Source organism: Primulina huaijiensis, chromosome 15, assembly GCF_012295235.1.
Source record: "Primulina huaijiensis isolate GDHJ02 chromosome 15, ASM1229523v2, whole genome shotgun sequence".
Classification (NCBI taxonomy): domain Eukaryota; kingdom Viridiplantae; phylum Streptophyta; class Magnoliopsida; order Lamiales; family Gesneriaceae; genus Primulina; species Primulina huaijiensis.
Genome location: NC_133320.1, coordinates 7,074,676 through 7,085,302, shown reverse-complemented (window position 1 = coordinate 7,085,302; position 10,627 = coordinate 7,074,676). Strand labels below are relative to the sequence as shown.

Below are 10,627 nucleotides of genomic sequence, written 5' to 3'. Positions count from 1 at the left end.
AATAGCCTAACAACAATTAATTCAAAAAAATATAAACTCGATTATAAATTCTTATCGTTCAACAATTTAATATTCTGAGGTATTAAATTCACAATACTACCATCAAATACACCCTAATTAATTAACTTCAAATAATAGGCTATTTTACAACATTCGTCAAATTACTACAACTTTATATCAACGTGTAGCCTATACTTCGTAGACTCCGAATATATAATCAGAATTAATAACAACTGACAAACAAATCTTCGATCTCAATCCAACGATTAAAAATCCCTAATTATAATAAATTGTGAATAATTCAAAATAACACCATTATAATTTTCTCTATTTCGTTAAAATCATACACCACTCAACAATCTTCAATTTTTGTATGATTTAATAATTTATCGGATTTATTCTAAAAATCGACGAATTTCAAACATCACCAAAAATATAAAATCTATACCTCAAATCGAAGACCGCGTGTCAACGATTCTAGAACTGAAGTCAGTTCGTCGATTGGATAAACCGATAAATCACAAGATCGAAAAGAAAAATCGAAAACCTTATTATTTCTTTTCTCAATTCTCTCTCTGCTTTTCTCGATCTGTAAGCGGATAAAGTGAAATTCATTTAATTTGAGACGAAATGAATCCACCGCCTCAACAATTTTTTGATTTTTTTAATATTATATTATATTATATTAATAATATAATATAATATAATATAATATATTTAACATTTTCAACGCCGATATATGCGTTTGGACCGGTCAAACGATCAAATTTCAAAAACTCAAAACATGAAACTTCTATATATTTGAGTTCTCTACGTTATATCCATATTTCAAATCATTTGGACTTCATATGACCAATATATATCATATTTCATTCTTTAAAGATTATTAATTATTTAGTAATATCATATTACTAAATCAACAACTTGTGATATTTAATTCAGGCATTACTTTACGACTACTGGATTATTGATGACGATTATGGACAATTTTGATGTCGAATGGTTGATGGACGAGAGCCACAACGCTACTGAGTGTGAGGGACAGGCGCCGCAGCGCCACAAATGCATCGCCACAGTGCTATCACCGTCGAGCAACAAGCGCCTAGGCACTACACCATTAGCGCCGCGACACAAGACTTCAACCCAACCACTAAAAGAAAATATGCCTTCAACAACACTCAAAAGACAACGGTTTTATTGAAAAACCGTTGTGTTTTTACTTTTAACAACGGTTTTAACAAAAATCGTTATGGATTGGCATGTTTTTCGGACAAATGACAACGGTTTTTGTTAAAACCGTTGTGGATTTGCGTGTTTTTTGGACAAACGACAACGGTTTCAGAAAACCGTTGTGGATTAGCGTGTTTTTTGGACAAACGACAACGGTTTTAAAAAACTGTTGTGGATTAGCGTGTTTTTTTGGAGCAACGACAACAGTTTTAGGTAACTGTTGTTGATTAGAGTGTTTTTTTGGAGCAACGACAATGATTTTAGAAAACCGTTGTCAATTAGCGACGGTTTTAGAGAATAGCGACGGTTCAAAAACCATCGCTATAATAAAACCGTCGCACTTTTTAAAATAGCGACGGATTAAACAAAAATCGTCGCTAATAACGACGGTTTACATTTTAAAAATTGCGACGGTTTTATTAAACCTGTCTTAATTTCTAAAATAGCGACGTTTTTAAGAAAAATCGTCGCTAATAGCGATGGCTTTTCTTAACCGTCGCTAATAGCGACAGTTTAATTTACAACCGTCGCTCATAGCGACGGTTTTAACAAAAATCGTTGCAAATTGTCTATAAATATCCGTATTTTCGTATTTTCCTCCACACCTCTTCACTTCTACAATAAATGTTTCTCTCTTAGACGATTTTAATTTCGATTTAAGGTAAGTGTTGGAACTTTTCAAGTTCGTAATCTTGATTTTGATATTAACAAAACTTGTTAATTTGTGTTATTAATAATCTACCTTAGTGTGCAGAAGTTGGGATCAGTCACGAGCTGTTTACATCACAAACTGAAGACGTAACTGATCGCACAAACTGAATCAGTCTAACTGTTACGTCAATTGATCAGTCCAGCTGATTGTCCAGTTGATAGGTGGTTCAGCAGGAGAACCTCAGAAGCCTTGCCAGCCAAAGGAGTGTTCAACTGATGAAGAAACCCAGCTGATCAATTCAACTGAACGAGAGTGAAATCATTCCAACTGACGAGTCAACTGATTTCACCAGCCCAACTGAAGATCAGTTCAGCTGACCAGTCCGAAGCATCAGTCAGAATCTTTTAGTTGCAGATGAAGACAAACTCTTTCAGTGGATTCCAGCTGTGCGTGAAGGTACAAAGCCATTGTCCAGTCAAAGAACAATAATGGACGTTGCATCAGAGCATTAAAGACAAAACGTTTCAGAAGGGCAGTCGAAAAGTCGAGACACAAGGTCCAAGAAACGAATTCAAGATACAACGGATACAATAAATGAGTCTCATTGTACGATCAATTTTTCCCGCCTATATAATGAGAAGATCAGTGAAGAGTCAACAACAACAACAAGATACAGAGAGAAAAAGCATAAACGCAAATAAGAGAGAAAAGAAAGGACACACACATTGCAAATCAGCTTTCAGAAGCAATCAGCCCAGAGGGACACTTCAACGTGTTATCAGTTTAGTGTAGAAGCTTATATCTCTCAATGTGTGAGAACATCCTTGCTCAGTTCTCACACACAAACACTCTCAACCACTCAAATTCCGTCTTGCACAAAGACGTTAAACTTGTGTATGTAGTCTTTGACACATAGACGTTAAAGAAGTGTTGGCTGGAAGGTGCTGCCTTCAGTCATAGCTAGGAGTTCAGTTTAGGCAGTAGTGTAAGTCCTAGATGAGTGGGTTTGTACAAAGAGTTGTATAAATCAAAGTCTTCTAGTAGATCCTACCCGTGGAGGTAGAAGGGGTGACATAGGAGCAGTTGAAATCTCCAAACATCCATAAACATATCTTATGTATTTAACTAACTAACTGCTGTTTTCAAATTATTTGGATCAGTTAGAGTATCCATAAGTTCATTTGTCAGCATAACTGAACTGATGAATGCAAAAACTAATCTACCCTTTTTCAGTTATTCGGTTTACATAAGTTAAAATGTTTTCTAATAACAGTCTTCTTCACGAAGGATTACTTCGAGTTTCTTCCTCTTGGTTTTAAACCAAACTCGATTTAATTTATCGATGTTAAAATTCTTATAACACGAGCTATTGCAGCTCATTGGAGAATATAGTGTTCGAAATGCCTTCAAAGACACTAGCACATTCGATCCTTCAATTGGTATCAGAGCTAGTTGTTCTAAGAAGAACATTTGAAGAAAACTATGTTTTAAAATTTTTTACTTTAAAATAGTGTTACAAGCTATTTAAAATTATTTCATACATTTTTCAAAACTATTTGAAATTATTTATATGCCGCTCTTTAGCAAAGAGTTGAGAGGATTGGTTCGGCAACTATCGTTGTAGCCACTTCTCTAGACTCTTAGCTTTGGGGTTTTAATCAGTCTGTAGCAGACTGAGAATCATCTGCAAAGATGCACATCTAAACTGCTCGCTGAACAAGATTTCAGTTGCAAGCCTACTAGGTCAGTTGTTCTTCAAACGAAACTCATCCATGTTGGGATGTTGGTCGATTTAATCACCAGCTGAATTCCACGTGAGCCTAGTCAGAGTCTGCTCGACCAGTTGAGTAAGCACAGAGGTCAAGTTCAAAGCAGTTTAACTCGTTTATCTAGCAAATTGAATTCACAACCGATGCAGCATTTCAAGCAGTCAAGCAACCAGTTGATGGTATATCTAGTTTTGTCGCATAAATCAACTGATATCTGATGTTGTTTAAATTATGCTATTGTTGTAGCAATTTTCCCTTTTCAACTGATGTATGTACTCAGATGTAAATACAAGGAAATTTATTTAATAAACATCATGTTTGTTCAGCTGTGTTTCGTTGTGACTGAATGGATATTTCCAGATTTCTTGTCTACATATATTGCTTGAATGATTATAACCTCTGAATGAATGATCAGATAAATATATTTCAAATACATGTTTTCATTCAGTATCTGAGGGGGAGTTCTTCTTTTGCTTAATCATTAAATCATATCATAAACCGTCGTTAATTAGCGACGAAAACTATTTAGCGACGGAAATCATATCAATTAGCGAAGGTTTTTCAAAAACCGTCGCAAATGATGGCTACGACAACGGTTAAAAACCATTGTCGTTGAACGCATTTTCAACAACACCCTCAATTACAACAGTTTTAAATGACCTAATCCGTTGTCGTTTAGTGTTTTTGTTGTAGTAAGCGGGCGCCTCCAGCGCCGCGACGCTAGTACCTACGAAGACTCGACAAATGGGCTTTAACTCACGGGCCTGGACGAAAGATAAAAGAGAGAATAGGGTTTCTGATGAAGGGAGAGCCGTTTTTTGAGAAAAACGTGAGAGAAGATGCGGAGCACATGTTGGAGACGATCTGGAGCGCAATAATTGATGACAAAGACGAAGAACGATGAATCTGGGGACAGAAACGCCACTTCTGATTTGCTATGTAATTTTTCGCCCTTTTTTATTTGTTGTGTTGAAATGTCTAAACTTTCAAACATGTGTTGTTTTTTTTTTTTTTTTTAGATTTCGTTATGAAGTAACTTTTCCATCCTAGAAGATGACGTAGCTTTGTGGACATGATAATTCTGACTCAGTTGTTTATATGATCGAATTTCTTTTGGTTTAATTGTGTTTTCTAGATGGCCCCAGTAGGATCCTCTATACGGGGTATCAGTATTGACATATTTTATATTGCTCAATTATCATTTTTGTAATATTTTTAAAAGTTTTATGTTAGCCAGTATCATATTATCAAATGATATGATATTTGAAGTTATATCAAACCTTCAAATGAAAAGATGACAAAATATGCAAAATAAGTCGAAGTACTAAAAGTTCAAAATAAGTCAAATTATAATAATACAACTAAATTTTGATTAATTAGAAAATTCAAGTTTAGAAAATGACAAAATGTAATATTTATTTATTGTAATCCAATTAATTAGTAGCATTAAAAATTGTGTGTTGCTCTCGTATTTTATGTTGCACAGTTATTCTTTTATATATATAAAAATAAATTAATAAAAAAATTAAATTTATAAGCTAGCTTTAATTTTTAATAATCCAAATATCTCACCATCGATCAACTAAATTTTTTATAGATACTGATCACGATTATATTAGAGAAAATAGAAGGAACTAAAAAAATAATAACATAAAATAATGTCAAAATATCTAAAAAAATATTTAATAAAATATTTTTGACTGAAATCTCGAGTTGATATTAGTGAAATATATATCTTATTGAAAAAAAAATACAGATGAAAAAGAGGTTGGATTGTGTGGAAATGAGTAATTAATTTATTTGGAAACTGGACTTCTAGAAGTGAGCCAAATGGGGTAACGAGTTTTTATTTATTTATTATAATTTTTTTTTAAAAATGTGGAGAGGTAATGCAATCTTTATTAAGACGTATGATTTTATATATATATATGTTTTTTTTAGCATAATTTAATATATACGTTTTTGGATCAAATAAATATCTATCTATGTATAATATATTATTTTGTTCATTATAATAATCATTACAACTTTCACTCGTGGCTTATTTTGAATGGATCGATTGCTCAAATCAGCATGAGTTGACCATCCTTAGGCCTCCACGCCACCACTTCTACCATTGGAAAAGCCGACTATATAAACTCAAGAACCATGTTATGTATATATATATATATATATATTTATGTATATATAAAGATTCAACTCTGGCTTGTATAATATTATCTTTATTCAGATCTTTACCTATATATTTATCTTCTGTAAATGCTTTTATGTATGTATTTTCACGAATATTATTCCAAGTTCATTTTCTTTGCTCGTTCTTATTGATGAAATGATGACCATTATTATACTTTGTGGCTTTCTTGGATTTCTATGCTTCATCCAACGGCTATGGCGCCGGCGCCGCCTGCCGCCAGGCTCGATGGGCTGGCCTTACATTGGAGAAACTTTGAAGCTATACACTCAGCATCCCAACACCTTCTTCTCGGCAAGGCAAAAAAGGTGATCCAAATATCATGCATGATCAGTTGTACGTAGGTTAATTCATAATATTAATTTCTAGGTTTTATTTTTAACGTTATATTGGCACGAGAAATGAAACCTATTTTTGAAAAGTTCATATTTTTGGGGTTCAACTTATCTATCATGTGCCATTCTGAAATATATATTCGATTTTATTAATTTCTGATATTTATTTGGAGTCAGGGTTCTCTCCCTTTGATACAATTTGTATTTAAAAAAATGTATAGAAAGCCAAATCTTGTAAATTAAATGAAACCCTTATGGATCAATATTCCTTATGTAAGAGAAGATTTATGTAAATAGTGTGGAAAGAACATTGAATCCGTCGGTAAAATTTTACAATGATTTTTTCCCCCAATAAATGGATTTTCACCATCGAAAAACACACAGAATTTTAAAAATGTTTCTTACATCTTGATTATATGTACAAATCCTATATTTATTCGAAGTGACATTGTTCTTTTTTTTTTTTTTTTTTTTTTTTTTTTTTTTTTTTTTNCTTGAATTAGGTATGGTGATATATTCAAAAGCCACATATTAGGATGCCCTTGTGTGATGATTTCCAGTCCAGATGCTGCCAAGATTGTTCTTGTTAGCCAAGCTCATCTATTCAAGCCTACGTATCCACCAAGTAAGATGAAAATGATAGGACCCGATGCCCTCTTCTTTCACCAGGGCGAATACCACACGACGCTCAAAAAATTGGTTCGAGCCTCGTTTTCACCCGGTGCCCTCGCTCGATCCGTCCCTGAAATCGAAAAGATCGTGCTAAGATTCCTTCCCAACTGGGAAAATAACTCTACTATCCAGACTTTGCATGAAATGAAGAAGGTAAGATAATACAACTATATATATATTTTCTAATTTTCACAAGTCATGTTTATGTTGATTAAATCTTAAATTTTTAAGCAAGAATATTAAAGGGTTTTTTCCTCTTATATAAAATAATAATCACTCTTTATATCTTCCCCTCTTTTTAGTATGCTTTTGATGTGGCGATGAATTCGGCATTTGGAGACATAGAGCAACAAGAAATTGAAGGAATCAAATGTCTGTACCAAAGATTGGAGAAAGGTTACAATTCATTGCCTTTGGATTTTCCGGGAACTCCATACCACAAAGCAATGAAGGTAATTTGACTCGAGCTCGAAATCTATGAGTGTCTTTAGATTGAAGTACTTGAAACGATAAATTTCAAATACACCTGCAATTTAAAAATATTTTATTGGCGGAACATTTATCGTTTTACAAAAAATTATAGAGAGTGGTAATAATGAAACTCCAATATTTTTAAATCATACAACAACTCAAATATCACCAAGTGTTCCCTTGCAGTCAATTATAAAAATTATTATTATTATTATTATTTGTTATTTTCAATTTATACATTTTACAATATTTTTTATGCAGAAATAATATGATTATTTTAAAACTTAAAAAATCTAGATAAAGATAAAGAAATGTTTTAGAAAGTTTAAAATGTTGTAAAGTTGATGATACACAGTAATTGTAAACGAGTCATAAATTTAATAAAATATAATTTTTATGGTATTTATTTTATCAATTAAAACTGAATTAATTTTGTAATTATTCATTAAAATCCTCTTCCCCATATAAAAAATAAATAAAATAATTCCAACATATTATAAAACTTCCCGAGCTATATTCAATCTAGCTAAAATGATTAAGTTTACCAATTTATTTTTATTTGCAGGCAAGAAAGAAATTAACTGTTCGGTTGAATAAATTAATTGAAAAGAGAAGAGAAAATAGTGAAAAAGGAGGAGGATTATTGGAGTATTGTTGAAAGCTCAAGAGGAAAATGGATTAAGTGATAATCAAATAGCTGATAATATAATTGGAGTCATATTTGCTGCTCATGATACCACAGCAAGTGTATTGACTTGGGCACTTAAGTACTTGCATGATCATCCAAATATCTTGGAAGATGTCAGGGTAATTAATTTATCATACTATACTATTTTTATTTCCCTTTAAAAAAATTTAATTTCAGGTGATATTTACAAATCATATGTTTTTAGTTTAATATATTTTAATATGTATATATTTTGCAAATATATATGTATATTTATATACTTCTGGTCGTTGATGCTAATTCATGGTAAAAACTAATGAAAAAGAGCAAAATAGGAAAAGATAACATGGATGAAAACGACTTATATTGATCCCAAATAATATAATTACGAAATTAGTGTATTATGGCCAAATATATATGTAATCTCCAGATATAATTCTGTCTGTCAAACAACAAATTAAACATTAATTTTGACATATATATGTACGTATGTATGTATGTATATTAATTACAGATAGAGCAAGAAGGAATTCGACGCAAACTACAATCAGAAGACAATCGTGGGCTCACATGGGATGACACACGACAAATGTCGGTGACAAGCATGGTATTTTCTCTTCTCTATCTATATATAATACAAGATCCAACACATTATATTAACTAAATAGACTCGAAGTTTAATTTTCGATTTATCTAAAATATCGTTCATCGTATCAAACTAACCGCATGGTTTTACTATCTTATAATAGGATTATTCTTTATATTTTATATTTTTTTAAAAAAATTAAAATATATTTCATTATTTTTTTATGGAACACTTACATCGCGTATGCCACGATCCACTATATGTATAATAATTAAGTAATCTCGTAGCCAAATTTTTTATCATTTCATCCTTTCATGGGTTAACTGGAATCATGGATTCATAAATATATAATTTTAAAAAAAAAATCTCTAAAAGTCTCCTAAGTCGACAAATTTTTGGTTTTGTACTCTAAATAATCAAATTTTGGTCACATTTCATTGGGATGTTGATGTTGCACAGGAAAAATCAGACGTAAATTAAGTCAATAACGTCTGAATATTTTCACGTGATAATAGGTGATACAAGAGACATTAAGAATTGCTAGCATTCTGTCATTTACATTCAGAGAGGCAGTGGAAGATGTGGAATTCCAAGGATTTATGATCCCCAAAGGTTGGAAAGTGTTGCCACTTTTTAGAAGCATTCATCATTCCCCAGACTTTTTCCCACAACCACACAACTTCGATCCATCAAGATTTCAGGTAATATTTTCNATTCCAATTAATTGTGTCGGGAAAATCCTGCCTCAATTAGGGAAGATTGGAATCATGTGTATTCCATGTGCATAAAATATTATATTACGAGGCTGCCAATGACTCGATGTGTCTGTATTAGTTTTCTTGGGTGACTTCGCTATCTCATGATTCCGACAGTAAACAGGGGCAGTATTAAAAATTGTCATGTCTAAATAATCTAATTGTGAAAAACAATACCCAGTTACAAATTACATTAAAGAACAAATAAAGTTAAGACGTAATTTTTTTAAACAATATTATTCGGAGATTAGATTTCAATATATATACAGTAAGATCTAATATATTGTGATCTGGGTATGTTACGACGCATGCAGGCTCTAGTTAAACCTAATACATTCATGCCATTCGGCAGCGGAAGGCATTCTTGTCCCGGCAGCGATCTCGCCAAGCTTGAGATACTAATAATCCTTCACCATCTTACTACCACTTTTAGGTACACCGTTCGACACATTCTTTTTCTACTCAGATATTTCCATCCATCCTACTTTTAAAAAATAAATATATGTATTTAAATCTCCAAAAATGCATTTTGCAAACATGCTTGTCTTGCAAATCATATTAATGTCAAAAATTTTAGGTCTATATATGTTTAAGAATTAATAACTCACAAAGGAGTTAACTATCTCAACAACAAGCTAAGTACTGTTATTTTTGCTAGGGTATGTGTGAGTGTATGTATATGTTGTATGTATACAGATAAAAATCATTAATGTATAATCAATTTTTTTTTTGGTTGGGGATCAGATGGAAAGTGATTGGAGCAAAAGATGCAGTACAGTATGGGCCATTTCCAGTTCCAAAAGGAGGACTACCAATTGAAGTTTATCGAAGAAATTATAATACAGAATGTAATAGAAAATAACATTATTTTGTTTTCTTGATTTACCATTTTCGTATAAAAAAATTAAGTACTTTTTTTATACCATTGTTTTTTTATATTTCCATGTCTCTAATTACAGCAAATACAACCAAAATTATGTCAGGCTCAAAAGCAAAAACCATATAATGAAACTCAACCCTTTTAGTAGATCACAGGCGCATGAGTATGGCATCAGTTCTATATAACCAACCATACATATTTAGCCAAAATGTCACGCGCGTCTATATAAAATATATGTATATTTCAAATAATAAACCTTGAATTAATGCAGTAAACAAGAAAAAATTCATGAGGTCGAAGGATCCATAAGTGTCTAACTCCTCTAAAGATGTTAAAGTCAGCGTTTTATTTCTGAGTTAATTTCGTGGGTGATTCTGTAAAAAATACAAGTCCACGGGCAGGCTAGCAGCATCCATTAA

At 32.1% G+C, this 10,627-nt stretch overlaps 1 protein-coding gene across 1 annotated transcript; it reads left to right on the top strand.

Annotated features, from left to right (window-relative positions):
- The first annotated feature begins 5,876 nt into the window (after positions 1-5,876).
- LOC140960204 (abscisic acid 8'-hydroxylase 2-like) lies at positions 5,877-10,259 on the top strand. Its single transcript, XM_073418367.1, is given in 9 exon segments — positions 5,877-6,150; positions 6,681-7,002; positions 7,152-7,301; positions 7,886-7,961; positions 7,964-8,127; positions 8,502-8,594; positions 9,089-9,274; positions 9,643-9,761; positions 10,073-10,259. Coding segments are annotated over 9 exon segments (1,398 nt in total). The 5' UTR covers positions 5,877-5,980; the 3' UTR covers positions 10,191-10,259.
- Positions 10,260-10,627: the final 368 nt, after the last annotated feature.